Source organism: Doryrhamphus excisus, chromosome 11, assembly GCF_030265055.1.
Source record: "Doryrhamphus excisus isolate RoL2022-K1 chromosome 11, RoL_Dexc_1.0, whole genome shotgun sequence".
Taxonomy (NCBI): domain Eukaryota; kingdom Metazoa; phylum Chordata; class Actinopteri; order Syngnathiformes; family Syngnathidae; genus Doryrhamphus; species Doryrhamphus excisus.
The window spans coordinates 9,208,313-9,223,766 of NC_080476.1; the positions used below are offsets into that span (position 1 = coordinate 9,208,313).

The 15,454-nt window shown below is 39.0% G+C and overlaps 1 protein-coding gene across 4 annotated transcripts; it reads left to right on the forward strand.

Annotated features, from left to right (window-relative positions):
* Nucleotides 1-523: 523 nt before the first annotated feature.
* Nucleotides 524-15,291, forward strand: p4ha2 (procollagen-proline, 2-oxoglutarate 4-dioxygenase (proline 4-hydroxylase), alpha polypeptide 2). 4 transcript variants are annotated; one of them, XM_058086071.1, is made up of 16 exons: nt 524-678; nt 3,098-3,200; nt 4,021-4,117; nt 4,841-4,992; nt 6,264-6,401; nt 6,631-6,870; nt 7,267-7,466; nt 8,648-8,824; nt 8,897-8,967; nt 9,200-9,299; nt 9,501-9,554; nt 10,019-10,078; nt 10,138-10,203; nt 10,820-10,888; nt 12,061-12,157; nt 14,650-15,291. In XM_058086071.1, the coding sequence occupies exons 2-16, from the start codon at nt 3,116-3,118 to the stop codon at nt 14,718-14,720; spliced, it is 1,677 nt and encodes a 558-aa protein (XP_057942054.1). In that variant the 5' UTR covers nt 524-678; nt 3,098-3,115; the 3' UTR covers nt 14,721-15,291. The 4 variants fall into 4 exon arrangements, with proteins under 4 accessions (XP_057942054.1, XP_057942055.1, XP_057942057.1 ...); XM_058086072.1 differs by having other exon boundaries at nt 10,019-10,042; XM_058086074.1 differs by lacking the exon at nt 10,138-10,203.
* Nucleotides 15,292-15,454: the final 163 nt, after the last annotated feature.

Consider the following 15,454-nt stretch of genomic DNA (forward strand, 5'->3'; position numbering starts at 1 on the left):
TGTGTATTTTTTTATTGTCCAAATGACAATTATTTTTAGATATCGTAATATACAGTACTGATATAGGCCTTGGATGCAAGTATGTGATGCAACACCTTTATGAATGAATGTACAAAAATACATCCATCTTATTGCAGACTTTACACACGAAACATGCTAGACAGATGTGAAAGAAGAAAAAAGAAAGAAGCCTTTAAAAATACAAATGGTTTCAATTAAGGTCATGTAAAATGTTTCATCGCGAACAATCCATGGTAACACACGTACACACAGTAAACGTGACCGATTGTATGGGACCATTTTACCGTAATCCCTATAGTAGAGTGAACTAGAGTTTTAGACTGTAAGGTATGTGGGGAATTAAAGAAAATATCTATTAGAATTCAGCAGTCACACAGCAACAACAACACCGAACTAGTGACAAGAAGCACGTTCAATGCATCACAAAATACCATTGCAGCTCAGACGTTGAAATGTACGAGGAGACTTAAATGCAACACAGACAAATCCCGACAAAGATGTCGTTGCGCTGCTATTATGTATAGTAGTGCGTCTTCCAGGAGGTTCTGTACGTGGCAGCGACACCCTCTTTCACCCCTTCTCCGTCCTCTTCACCCTGGACTCAAACTATTCATATTGCACAGCGTGACACCACTTTTCTACCCCCAGGCGGTGAAGGTAAGACCATGTAGGGTATTATCTGCAAATGGCGACAGTAGCCGCTCTTGGCATTTATTGCACGGACAGAAAGGCTATTCTCGTGTCTCTCGAACATGCTGGCATGAGTACCTATAGCTGGGTCCAAACTCATCGGCTTACAAGCCTGGGAACGGGAGTTCGGCACATGTGTTCCAGATGGGCGAACAACACGGACTTAAATGTATCTTTATCTTTATACACCTGCGTGTTTATATCCGACATGTTGATTCGCTTCACACGCCGAAAACGGGAACAATGTTGTAATGTTTAGCGCATTGGAAAGGTGCTAAAGTTGAACGACATTACATCACAACAACACACGTTGTTTTAGTTTTTCACAGTAATACATTTTAAATATAAGAACGCAATTGTATGTTCTGTCACCAAAAATTACCTTTTTTAAAAAATAAATCAAAAAACTGTCGCTTTGGGCTGTCTACAAACTACTATGTGGTGACGTAACGAGGGGCGGGGCTTATAGGGCTTCAAGCTAATTTCATTAATGATAACGTGAATATTTTAATATGCTCACAGTGGGCTTTGTTACTCGAAAAAATACAAATAAAAAGGTTTCTCAATGCCTCTAATAAATGCATCTCAATAAATTAGAACATTGTGCAAAGCATTTCAAAGATTATGTATTGTAATGCACTTGTAGATATGGTGTGATGTATGTGATATTGTGCATACATTTTTTTAAAACACTGTTTAGTCAGAAATTTTAATTTAAATGTAAAACAACACAAGCTAGACTAACAAAGACGGCATTTGATTGTCACCTGTTCACAGCCTGTTGGTAATAAAGTCATCCAGAGCAATGGTAGTACAGAACTGTACAGATGAGATACATTTTTGGACAATGTGTTGGTCAAAATATTCAAATTATGTTAATAAAGTTAACAAAATAACATATCTGTAACATCTGAACACTTATGAGGACGATTGTTGCTCGGAATAATATGTGAATGAGTGAGAGTTGAAAACCTACTGCCAATAGCAACAAGATTCCGCATCTAAATTTCAAATTGGCCAATAGGGTGATCAGAAATTCACCCAAAAGAAGTCGTCACAGATGTTCCCACAGGATGTGGATATTATGAGAGCTGGGATAGTTTTATTAATGATCATCCATAGTGTTTACTAACCACTAAAAGCAGTTTGGCGTGCTTTAAAGTGTGTGTGGGTGTTCATCTCCACATGAATGCATGGTATGACATATTTATGTAAGCACAGGGTCACCATAGGGGCAGAGGACTCCTAATATACAAGACTCCTAAGCTTGTATATTATAACTTAAAAAGATTTTCCTTTACAAACCAAGCACAGAATAGTCAGTTTGAACTTAGTCTAAACACTTTGTCCAAATGTAGCAAACATTAAAATAGGGTAAAGAAACAATGACACCTTGTTTCACTTAACTTTACTCGTTTTATTCTGTGATATCCAGCAGAATAAAGTACAATCCCTTCGAGTAAAACACCCTCCTACTCCCAAAAACAACACATTGGATCCAGACTGGGATCACAGAGTCCAGTTACATGTGATCATTTTGGAGAGTGATGATAGTTTAAATTCCACACTATCAAGAAGAAAAAAAAAACACATGCAGATAGATTAAAATCACATTAAAAACCCAAGCAACAGTGACAACAAAACCACCTTTAATAGCACATTTCCAAGAATACAGCTGCTTGGTATTCCTCCTGCAACCTCATAAATCCAACCCTGTTCTTACATGTGTCATAAAGGCCACTTTGGGGTCAGGATCCAAAATCCTGCAGACTTCTTTGCAGGAATGTGAGTTGGTTGTTTCAGTGTTTGAGAAAGGCAAACGCACAATACGAGAGGAGTTATTGCATGAATTGCGAGTATAGACCTCTTGAGTGAAATTCATCAAGCATACTAAAGTACTTGCAAGAATGCACTTTGTTTAGGTAAGTTTTGGTGACTTTTTCTTCTTTTTAATCTTTACATTTTGGTTTGACGCAGGTTAAAATAAGACTGGTGAAGATCTGGATTTGAGGTAGTACTTTAGTAGGTTATAAAAAATATACATTTTTGAAACAGTGGTGGTGCATTCTAGCAACACTGGTGCTGGTTAAGCATTCATTGCCCAGGCAAGTCAGTGCAATGTGTGTACACAGGCAACCACAACGCACCATGCATGAATAACCAATGCTTAATCTTTTTGGAAAACACGTGCCACACTTTTTGGAAACGGCTCAAAATGCACCAGGCCTAACTACTGCAGTCACACGGCAGCTTGTATCTTGTCTATAAATGAGAGGCAAAACATCTCCTGAATAGTCCAGTTGCGATCAACAAAATGCCCTGAGAGTATAAAGTATTGTTCAACATTTTTAATTCAGTATATAATGTGATTATGATGTCTTTGTAGGCTTTTGAATGAGACAAAATGAAGAAGTTCCTGTGTCTTTTCTCCTGGGCTCTGCTATGCTGCTGCTGCTGGATAACCCAAGCAGAGATCTTCACCTCCATAGGTAGGCTCCAAGATATCCTTTATATGTAAATAAAAGGTAACACTGACACTAATAATGTCACCCTGCGGGATTTTATGATGAAACCGACCCATAAAAAACATAACAATTATCATTGAAATATCATTGTGTCCTATCATCAATGTCACATTTGAGCCACAAAATGGTACTCAAGTGTAGTGTACCTGTGTGAGACATACCATATTAACTGCGACTCGTAGAGCGTCATCACTTCACACACAACGCTTGGTCTCAAAAGAACTACACACAGAAAAATCAGACTCTGGGGGGACTGGTAAAGTACTGTTGATGTCGAAAAATGTACTCTGCACTAAAAGCATATTTTGTTCGATTGGTTAAATCGCCTGTACTTTTGGGGACTAAGGTTACAAAAACACTGGAACCATTGATGACATCACTTTTATGATTGTTTATAATTGTTGAAAAAAATAAGCCTCACAACATCATTTGTTGAAATTAAGTATATTAGACTGCAAGAATGACAAAAAAGCCAGCAAAATCCTGGAGGGACTGAGTAATGTATTTCTACTTGACTGGTCAGCTCCATTACCAAGATTCTTACATGCAGAAAGCAAAGCGGGTTATTATTATTCTTCCCTGGCCACCCCTGTAAATTTATCATGGTTGAAAAATCCCATGGAATTGTCCACTACTCTGCTCCAGCACAAGTGTTCTGCACAATGACTGGATGCCTGCTTGTTTATGACGCATGCAAACATGGCCTCAAAACCTTATGGTCACTGCACTTTGTTTTGAGATCCCAACCGATCCTAAAAGATGTCCATCTTTTGTGTGCTTGCAGGACAAATGACAGACCTCCTATACACAGAGAAGGAACTGGTCCACTCCCTGAGAGAGTACATCAAGGCAGAGGAGTCCAAGCTGGCTGAGATCAAAAGGTACACCATTCATTAATACTTTTGTCGTGGCAAATCAAAGATGACAATCATGATGAGTTGGTACTGGCAGGTCAGGACGTGATATTGGAATCCAGCTCCTTTTTGCGGCCACATTTTTGTGTTGTGAAAACAAGAGAAATCACTAAAATAACATGTAAAAAAAACACATAGAGTATGTTGACTCTAATGCATTAAAAGTAATATGTCAAGAACTGGCACATACGATATACAGGTGTCCATCGTCGTCACTTTCTCAGTCAAAAATGAATTTTTTAATCATTGCTGTTTTGTGGTTGACTATTATTACTCAAAAAATATTAAAACAAGTCATATGTAGGATGCTACACTAGTCACTAGTTGTCAGTAATGTTCCATGAATGCGACATTAGCTTACATGACATTACCTTAATTTGCACTGCATGCAGAGTGAATAAAAAGTTGTCCTCCCATTCCGTGTGGAAGTGGTACATTCTTTGTGCAATGTGGTGTAAACAAAGATAGTAGTCGTGCAGCAGTGTCCATTATTTTACAGACAGTATATGTGTATGCCAGATACATGTCAAACTGGCTGCCCTGTACAAATGTATTTTAAACTTCTCATCATGTCATCCATCTTTGTTAGCTTCTCTTCTCTTCCTCAGGGACTACTTATTTTTTTATGTAATTTTTATTTTTTACTTACTTATTATTCCTATCAATAATAAGCTATTGCTCTGGTTTAAGCTGGGCCAAGAAGCTGGACGACCAGACCAGAGTGTCCACGTCCGACCCAGAGGGTTACCTGGCTCACCCGGTGAACGCCTACAAGTTCATGAAGAGACTCAACACAGAGTGGTCACAGCTGGAGAGCCTGGTGCTGCAAAACCCTTCAGATGGTAAGAAAATAATTACTCATGGAGCAAGATTTTCTTGCTTGTCATCTGTACATGTGTGCTTTGTTTCCTACTACTCTAACCAAATCGTTGATGACGTTAGCACGACACAGGATGCGTCTGTTCTCTCTAAGTCCTCCAAAATCAACCTGTTTTTGCCAACATGTGCAGCATGAATGGTGAGCAATATGCATCAAATCCAGAGCCAATTGGAGGATGAGCAATCGTCTCCCCAGATGAATGAGAGGACCAAAAGCTGTAATGTTTGAGTTGCAGCTGTTGCTCATCTCACCGTTAGCCCATGTTTGGTGTGTGTGTGTGTGTGTGCGTGGCTGTATTTACACGGCATCTGTGTCTGTACAAGCCAGATAAGCAAAACTCAAGTGTGTATTTTGGGTCTAAATCTCGATATGTGGCCAATATCAGTCCAAGAAGGCAAAAAAAGGAAAGTAATGGGTAAACCTCATAAACAGATTTGTTGAAGAGGATTAATAGGTGCATTTTAGGCAAATTAAACTGTAGCAATGTAGTGATTCATGAAATGAATACAGTGAAGCCTCTTCCTCTTGTCGCAAAGTCAATTGACATTGGAGATAGTCTGGGCCACATCAAATATTGGGAGTAGGGATCAGTATAGGGCAGGGGTCGGCAACCTTTACTATGAAAAGAGCTATTTTACCCCCTAGCCCACTAAAGAGAAATACCCTGGAGCCGCAAAACATACGTTTAAAACAACGTTGGAGGGAATTTGGGGCTATCAAAGTAGTTCAGATAACAAACGACGAGTTAGAGTACTCTTGCTAGTAAACTAGCAGTAAACTACTGTAAACTTACCTGATGCTCTGCCGCAAACAAGTTCCCATGCAGCTGTTTTTTTTTTAATTATCTTAATTTTCCTTCATGTTTCTGCCAGAAATCAGTCAGGATGCATTCATGGTCACACACAAAATTTGATTTTTTTTTTAAACTCATTACAAAGACGTGTATTTTCCCCACTCGGGTGTTAAAAAATATTCAAGCATTGCAAAGGGAGCCACAACAAAAAGGCTGAAGAGCCACATGCGGCTCTGGAGCCACAGGTTGCTGACCCCTGGTATAGGGTATACACACATGCTTCATTTACACTACATAATCTATAATGTCAAGTTGCTGACTGCAAAATATGACTTCTGCTTTAGATGCTTGCTCTTGTGGAGTCCCACAAGAATTATCTTTTGGTGACGTCTTGCTTATGGCAATGAATGAATTGAGACGTTTCCTCTTGCTTTATCCAGGGTTCATTTCAAATATGACAGCACACAGACAGTACTTCCCTGATAATGAGGATGAGACTGGTGCAGCCAAGGCACTGATGCGTCTGCAGGACACATACCGACTTGATTCAGAGGCTTTTTCCAAAGGAAAGCTGCCTGGTAAGTTAAACAATTCAAACATTTTCAATAGTTGGAGGTTTAAAATAGCAGTATAGAGATTCATTCATTTATTTTCTATGCCGCTAAAATATGCATGTTAGGTTACTTGGTGACTCTACCCCCGCCGCCCCCATTTTAGTGATTTTTATTCACTTATTATTCCTTTCAAGGCTCAGGTGTTCAAGAGGAATCAGGGAGTCTCATGCTATCATGTGATCTGTTGCTTCAGGTATGCACTCCAATGCCATGCTGTCGGTGGACGACTGTTTTGACATGGGCAAGACAGCTTATAACGACGCCGACTATTACCACGCAGTGCTGTGGTTGCAGCAGTCTTTGAAACAGCTGGACGCTGGCGAGGAAGTAGTGGTTTCCAAGGCAGACATTTTGGACTACCTCAGCTATTCCGTTTACCAAATGGGAGACCTGCCTCGTGCCATTGAGCTGACGCGCCGGCTGGTGGCCATCGGTAAGAGTTCAAAGGTTATAATGTAAACTAATAGTCTACATGGACATTGCATACATGGCGTAGATCTATAACATTACCTTAAGCATCTATTTTAGAGGAGCTGTTGTATTTAGCTTCCCCTTTTGTATCCTGCAATCGTTTAGTGTGGGGCACTCCCTCTACTTTCACTGTAATTATATTTTGGGCAGTGCAAAGCCACAGGGTGTGCCCTATCCTTTGTACACTTTGTGGTTTCAATGTATTAATTTAGTCCCATTGTCAAGCTGTGGTGGCAGCTGCTGAAACATTTAGAGGCAAAATATGCATTTTTTTAGGTGGCTATCAATAGATGGTATGTAAGCAAATTGATACATTCAACTGCTGTGATTGGAGCCCTAAACTTACTTGTACTGACAGATCCTAGCCACCAGAGGGCAGGAGGAAACCTGCGATACTTTGAGAGGTTGCTGATCAAACAGCAGAACGAGGAGGAAAAGAAGCCCGCCCAGCCTGCTTCAGAGGAGCCCATCCAGCTGGGAACTTACACCAGACCTAAAGACCACCTGCCCGAGAGAGAAATCTATGAGGCTCTCTGCAGGGGGGAGGGCATCAAAATGGTGAGGCAGAAAAATACATGCAGCTTTCTTTTTTTCTACCATGGGGGGAGGATTTCCATTCCAAGAGCAGCAAAAAGGACAAACAAATATAAAAATAAATTATAAAAATTAGAATGTAAGCATTTACATGTTGAAAATGTCATGAGACTGTCCCCTTTCACATTAAAGGACCTGCTTCTCCTGGAGGAAGTAATAGTGATGCTGTTCTATGTCGTTTTCCATAGATAACATGTTTTTTATCTAATAGACACCCTTTACCAAGTAATTGCTGGGGTTATCGTTCACCTGAGTAAATAAACGCCACACCCTAAAACACACCCTTTTTATTACATTTCATCCCACCACATACACGGTCTATGCAGCAAACATTCTTTCATTCATTCATTTTCTACCGCTTATCCTCACGAGCATCGCGGGGGTGCTGGAGCCTATCCCAGCTGTCTTTGGGTGAGAGGCGGGGTACACCCTGGACTGGTTGCCAGCCAATCACAGGGCACATATAGACAAACAACCATTCACACTCACATTCATACCTATGGACAATTTGGAGTCACCAATTAACCTAGCATGTTTTTGGAATGTGGGAGGAAACCGGAGTACCCTGAGAAAACCCCACGCATGCACGGGGAGAACATGCAAACTCCACACAGAGATGGAATTGAACTCGGGTCTCCTCGCTGTGAGGCCTGCGCGGAAACCGCTCTTCCGGCGTGCAGCCTGTTTACATTATCATATTTGTCAAAATTAGGTTGTTTTAGAAGACGTTTCACGTCTCATCGGAGCAGGCGTCATCGGTTCATGCTCAAAGAGTAGGTGTAACACACACACTAGAGCTGTCGTTTAGTAGCTGTCGTATCTAATCTGATTGTCTAATTCTATGTCTAGAATGGCAAAATGTTGTGGTAACCTGGATAAAAGGCGGGTATGAAAGAGGTGCAAGGTTGTGTGTGTGTGTGTGTGTGTGTGTGAGTGAAAAAAACCACCACCCTAACTCATGTCCTGTCAAATCCGCATCTACGTTATATACAGCATCTCCATACGGCACACAGCGGTCAACCAAATATAGCACGCTGCAATAAACCCCAAAACAAACCAGATGAACTAAACAAAAAAAATGGCTTTTAGATATGCTGAATTAATCACAGAATCATACACATGAATTACTTTTTTTTTTTTATCAGACTGAAGCAAAGCGCAGCCGTTTGTTCTGCCGCTACCATGATGGCAGGAGGAACCCTCGTTTGCTGCTGAAGCCCATGAAGGAAGAGGACGAGTGGGACAGTCCACATATTGTACGCTACCTGGAGGCTCTCTCAGACTATGAAATCGAGAAGATTAAAGAACTGGCCAAACCTCGGGTGAGGCATGGAAACTAAATTGTGTTGCATATGTCATGAAACATTTATGCTGACATCCTCTCTTTTGTTAAGCTTGCCAGAGCAACTGTCCGTGACCCCAAAACAGGAGTGTTGACCACAGCGAACTACAGAGTATCAAAAAGGTGACTAATGAAGTCATGCACAAGTCTTTGCTGTCACCTACTGCACGTTGCAAGTGGGGAATTCAAACACAAGGGCAAATAATTTCCATTTTTGACTGCTTATGTTGAAAGTCTCAAAATGGATTTCCTTTAAGTTAACCCAGATCACAAATCCTCATAATAGAAATGGCCAGTGCTTGAATGCATGATTGCTAAATGCGTTATGTGCTTTCATATGTCTGCATTATACTAGTGCATGGTTAGAAGAAGAGGATGGCCCGGTCATTCCCAGAGTCAATCAGAGAATACAAGACATCACAGGCCTAACTGTTGACACAGCTGAGTTACTCCAGGTAACGTGCAAATACATGGAAATAGTATCTATTTTCATGTGATCCACTCTTGGGGATGCGAGTTTTGATGACTTAGCCTGTTCCTCGGAGAGTTCGATCCTCGAGAGTATGATTCTGTGCATTATGTCGAACTGTTACTAACTGCAAAATCATTTTTTGTGTGTGTTTGTTGTGATATATCCTCTTTCAATGACTGACCAGGTTGCTAACTATGGAGTTGGAGGACAATACGAGCCACATTTTGACTTTTCAAGGGTGAGTTCATGTCGAAAGGCATTGTGTGTGTGTGTGTGTGTGTGTGTGTGTGGGTGTGTGCGCACGCGCGCGCATGATGCTGAAATTGAATGTTGTAAGTGGATGTTTGTACTTTCTGTTGAGTGTGTGTGTATCTGGCATCATGATGTTCATATTATCTGGCTACGTGTACTACTTTGTGCATCTGTGCAGCTGTTTGTCTGGCTCCACAAAGATGTGTTTTTATAATATGTACTGTAATATCATTGCAAGTCATACAATGAAAACGTCATGATGAATCTGATGTTGATCAAGTTTGAAATAGCGTAATGTTACTGTATATGCATTAGTCATGACACAAGCGATTTCATTTCATATCTAGGAGTTATAGTTTTCGTTTTGAGAAATGTAGTCGCTGCACTTTGCGGCGGGCTCCTATACTGCAAGTCATGGTGATAAGTTAAAGTTATAAACATCTGTTGCAGCGTCCTTTTGACAGCAACCTCAAGGTCGATGGAAATAGACTTGCTACCTTCCTAAATTACGTAAGTACGGGTGTGACAGTCTTCATCGTGTATTTTACTTTTGAATTTTATCTTTGTAGAAAGATGAGCCTGATGCTTTCAAAAGATTAGGCACTGGAAATCGTGTGGCCACTTTTTTGAACTATGTAAGTACGTACATCCGGTCGCCGTTGATTGAGGGGGAAAATTATGGCGGTTTGGTCCCCCGAAATCTACGCTCCATCTGTCTTTGGCTTCACGGGCCAAACTCTGCTTCAATCTTGGACTTGAATTGATTGACTTTGATAGAATTGATACGCATAACTAAATCATGTGTAAGTCTTTTGAGACGTCAAATTGTCAAGGAGTACACCATCCCCATCCTGTCAATCACTTCCTGTACTTATTGTGACGAGTTTGTCGACCACCTCCCTTTTTAACATGCTGATAAACATACAGTGAACTGTATTTTATTCCAATATGTTTGATTGGGGTTCACTTCACTGTTCGCCATGGTGCATGATGTGCTTTGTTGCCGTTATTGAGGTACATCATCACAACGCATCTTTTAGTAATTAGTGAGCCACTTCAGCAATATAATGAATGCATCCAATATCTTCAAAATAATATCCAATTCTAATGACCTAATGACAATTTGGCTAAGATGACATTAAACGACAGAAATTCCATTTAAGAGCCACAAAGCAAATTTGCTGCATTGTTCTTAACATTACTATTGTATAAAACATGCATTGAAGAATGTGGGCGTGTGTTTTTTTCTAGATGAGTGATGTGGAGGCAGGAGGCGCCACGGTCTTCCCTGACTTTGGAGCTGTAATCCGGCCCAAAAAGGTAATAATATCCAAATAACTTTCTTAGATTTATGTGAGTGTGTGTATAAGAGGGTGGCAGTAAAGCCTTTAGGATTATGAACAAAATGAAATGCACTGTAAATGTAATTACATTTAAAGTACATTTAAAATATGCCCATAGCACTGAAATGACAACTAATACATGCTGTATTTATTTTAATTTTTTAATCTTTTATTTCATTATTAATTGTATTCATTTATTATGATTTTATTCATAATTCATTATAAATTAATAAAAAATTCAATGTAAATATACAAAATATAAGATACGTATTGAATTTATATTTTTTTGTAGAGTTGTATTTGTTAGTACTATTTTCATTTTATTGATTGTATTTATAGTCTATTTATAAACTAAAATCTCACTTGTTGTTAGGCATAGTCAGAATCAGAATGGCCTTTATTGTCATTTTACAGCTAGTACAATGCAATTGCAGCAACTCCATTTACAATATAAAATATATAAGAATATACGAAAGTACCAGATTCAAAGAATCATAACAGAGGCTATAAAGGGAATAATTGCTCCCTGTAAATCACACCCACTAGGCTATTTTAGTGGGAAACAAGGGTCCAGAAAAGGAGGTCACACAGACACTCATGAAGAGAATTACTGCAAAACAGCATTATATGGACTATACTTATAGAAGTCTATTTACTCGGTCAGCATCATTAATTCATTCCAGAAGGTCCGACTCCAAAACAGAACTGAATCGTTTTTTTCCCATAACATATAATGTACATTCAATTACTTTGTTCCAGAAAGCCAAACATCTTAACACAAAACACGTTTTACAATTATACATAGTTTTACACAGAGCAAACAATTCAAACTACATACAAATAATGAATGACAGGGATAAATGCACATTTAAGATTACTTCTTTAGTAGTTTTAGACTTTACAGTATGTTTAATTGATTCGTAGTCAGAGAATTTGGACCTCTTTATCGTAAATTTGTTTGCAGATGTGCATGTATTTTCAGCGGGTACGCTATGAATACCTGTAGAGCACCCAGACATGATCATACTGCAAATAAGTCGCTCTCACCATCCTCATGCTATGCAGTAATCTAAGATCTGGGTATTATGTACAGTATTATTTTTGTCAGAATGTTCTTGTCATGTTTGCACTGGTCTCATTGCCTCGTAGGGGACAGCGGTGTTTTGGTATAACCTTTTCAAAAGTGGAGAAGGAGATTACAGGACCAGACATGCAGCCTGTCCTGTCTTAGTGGGAAGTAAATGGGGTGAGTAAAGATGTCCTAGCATGAGTTCTAAAAGAATGTTACCAATTTAATAAAAACTGTGTGATTGCTTTGTGAATATGAACAGGCAGTACAATGTTGAAAGTGTAACGTGTTCTGTGATACTGGTTGACTGAATGAATTGGAGTTGGAATTTTAGAACAAGTCTTCCCATGGGCAATACAGTAACGTGAAGTAATTCTAGGAAAGAGATTAGATCTTTTGAGGATGGTGATTCGACAGCATGAATACAGCACAGGTATTCCCTAGGCTGGCCTTAATAAAAGGTCAGCCTAAAGTGTCGGTAATCATGCTGTCTAATCAGCATCTTGATATGACATGTCTGTGAGCTGGCTACATTATCTCTGCAATGTGTACATATCGTAAAGTTTGACATCGTTGAGTTGAGCTCATGAAAAATGGGACATAAAAATTATATATTCTATACACATAATATACTGTACATTTATTAGGGTTGTAAATCTCTTTGTGATGATTCTATACTCATCTACTACACACACGTGTTACAATAGGATTAAAAATGATATATATGTCAACATTAATCATATATTTTATAATAAAGAGGACATTTTTTTCTTATAGCACTCTCAAATGTGTTAAAATAATATCATATATAAAAGTTGATGCAATGCGATTGAAATGGGCGCAATCACGCTGACATCAATTGACTCCACATTTTACAGTATATTTTTCATTCTCACAGTAATAAGGGACAAAGTGCGTCTCTTGTCAACATGCTTTTAACTGGTCACACAGTTAAACTTGAGACTTGAGGTCTGCCTTATCATAAACCCGCACACTCAGTTTATACTCTTACTCAGCAGGGCAGTAGCTTGGTTGGCCCTGCCAACATGGTGTGCCTTATTATTTTTTTTTGCAGAAATTGGCAATTGGCAGTTAATTTGCCCATTTTATTTAATTATTGAATAATTTTCTGTTGCTGACAAACTTGTACTCCACACAGTAATACAGTGAAAATGAGAGGAAATCAGAATATTTACTTTGCAAGTCGATTTTAGCGAGTGCCCCTAAAGTTTCTGCTTGCAGTGCCTCTGTCTTCCTAGTGGGAAAAAAGTTAGCCTGGAGCTTGGAAAGGTTTCTTGGCTCTCAGCCACAAAACATTAAAATACTGTCTCATGTGCCTTGTGGTATGTTTTCCTGTCCACTTGCGCATGGTACTGTGCAATGAAAGGTTTATGTGCAGACCATTATTTGGCATGTTATTAGTCATTCTATAATGTTTCAACACTATAATGATGCTTATACTGCATATGGCATGTCACGCCATTCATAACATTGAACTTAATTTCCACCATAATAGTGGCCAAGTACAATACATGCCAACCAAATGAATACTAGTCATAGAATATTATAAATCCTCAGGCATAATTCTCTTTAAATTCCTTCATGTAAGCTTTGAATGTGCAGGAGGCCTAAATTGAGGATACAGTAAAAACTCCAAGACAAGAATTACACCCCAAAAAACAGCAAAAATGAGAAACATTTAGCAGGAAGGCACAGAGTAAAGACCAGAAGCTGAAATGTTCATACTAATCACCAATAATAACACAAAGCTTTGTCTTTGAATGTAGTAGTAGTAGTAATGCCCTGCATCCTTGGACAATTCTTTGTCGACCAATCATTGGACAGCATTGTTTGCATTAGATACCATAACAGATAAATAAATAATATACATTCAGGTTTCTCTACTAGTCTCATGTATTTCATGTGTGCACTATTAAAGGGGGCCTCTTGTGCTAAAAGTTGATTGTATTGCACCTAACAAGATCCAAAACCTAAACATCGTCAAACAGGGTAAGCTCCAATAAAATGTGACTGACTTTCAAGTTTGTGCACTCAGAGGAGTGAAAGGCCCTAAATTGGATCTAGTGCGTTCTTGTCACTCGGAATTACCGGTACAAAGAGCTGTAAATTGTCTACATCATCAGCATGGAAATGGACTGCAGATTATTGTTCCTTATGGTAGCATGTAGCGAGTGGGGAAAAAAAAGAGGCCCAAGGATTGAACTTTGGGGCATGCCAGATGAAAGGGGAGCTTAGATTATGGCGGGGTGAGTTTGAGAGGACAACGTTTTTGTTGACTGCTGTCGTCACCAATATATTTATGAATTATTTGATACTCTTTGGATGGACCGTTACACAGCTTAAGAAATGCAACAATTTGTTTGGATGGATTTTGAGTTGTGCTGAGCAACCAGACTCGTTCCTATATGGTAGTACCACTTATAGTTCTATGGTTATCATCACACCTTTTGCCCCGAGTGGCATCAGAAAAAGCAAAAAAGTGTTAGCCACTAAAAGGTAAATGTTGTGAGTTTTGTTTGACTTTTGTGGTGTACTGCGTTTTGTCCACCAATTTTGGTTGAACTTCAGATTGTACCACCTGGTACGTCGTGGAAAATGAAAAAAATTTGTTTTTCATTACCACGTTACTATTTGTCTTGTTTTTCCAGTGTCAAACAAGTGGATTCACGAGCGAGGACAGGAATTCAGGAGACCCTGTGGCCTAACAGAAGTGGATTAAACCTTCACTCTTTCAACGCACAAACACAGTAGTTCCCATACACATTCCAGGTATGCTCAACAAAAGAATATGAACGCAACACTTTTGTTTTTGCTCCAATTTTTCATGAGCTGAAATCAAAGATGTTAAACTTTTTCTATGTACACAACACATTCACAATTCTGATTAGACGTGGCCACAATAAAAGTCCACGACAAAATGTGCATTTTAGCTGTTAAAAACCAAAGTGTTGTGTTGATATATTTGTTGAGTGTTTATTATTCTGATCATCTTGTCAAGGTCTAGTTGGTAATTGTGAGCCAGACTGTTATTTTAAACATCTGCAGTGTTGAGCTTGTGGTTGACATGTCTTTAGCAAGCCCATCAGGACTGCCAGTGGATATGTAACAAGAAAAAGGAAAATGGGCTCAAATGTTAATTGGATGTTACAACATGACAGGAATGTCGTCTTTTTAGCCATGAGATACTTTATTTATACAGTGTTTAAATTATTACATGACATTCTGTGCTTTTTTTCTACCAGATCCATCAAAAGAAAGTCAATAAATAGTCTTTTATTTTGAAAACAGCACACCACTTTTTTGCCTGAGTTTATAACCTTTCCCGTTTCAACATGCACCTGAATGTTTGGCTAATGTGTCATGTAATAATGTATCTTTTGAGAACAGCCTTTGACAGATGATTTACGGGTTATTCAACTTATAGCCTTTATTTCCGTTCATTTATGTACTGGC

Bases quoted from the DNA above. Each gene is read 5' to 3' on its own strand.
- p4ha2 (XM_058086071.1), top strand. From the start codon at position 3,116: ATGAAGAAGTTCCTGTGTCTTTTCTCCTGGGCTCTGCTATGCTGCTGC. The intron at 3,201-4,020 runs GTAGGCTCCAAG...GTGTGCTTGCAG, and splicing joins AGAGATCTTCACCTCCATAG to GACAAATGACAGACCTCCTA. The intron at 6,402-6,630 runs GTAAGTTAAACA...CTGTTGCTTCAG, and splicing joins TTCCAAAGGAAAGCTGCCTG to GTATGCACTCCAATGCCATG.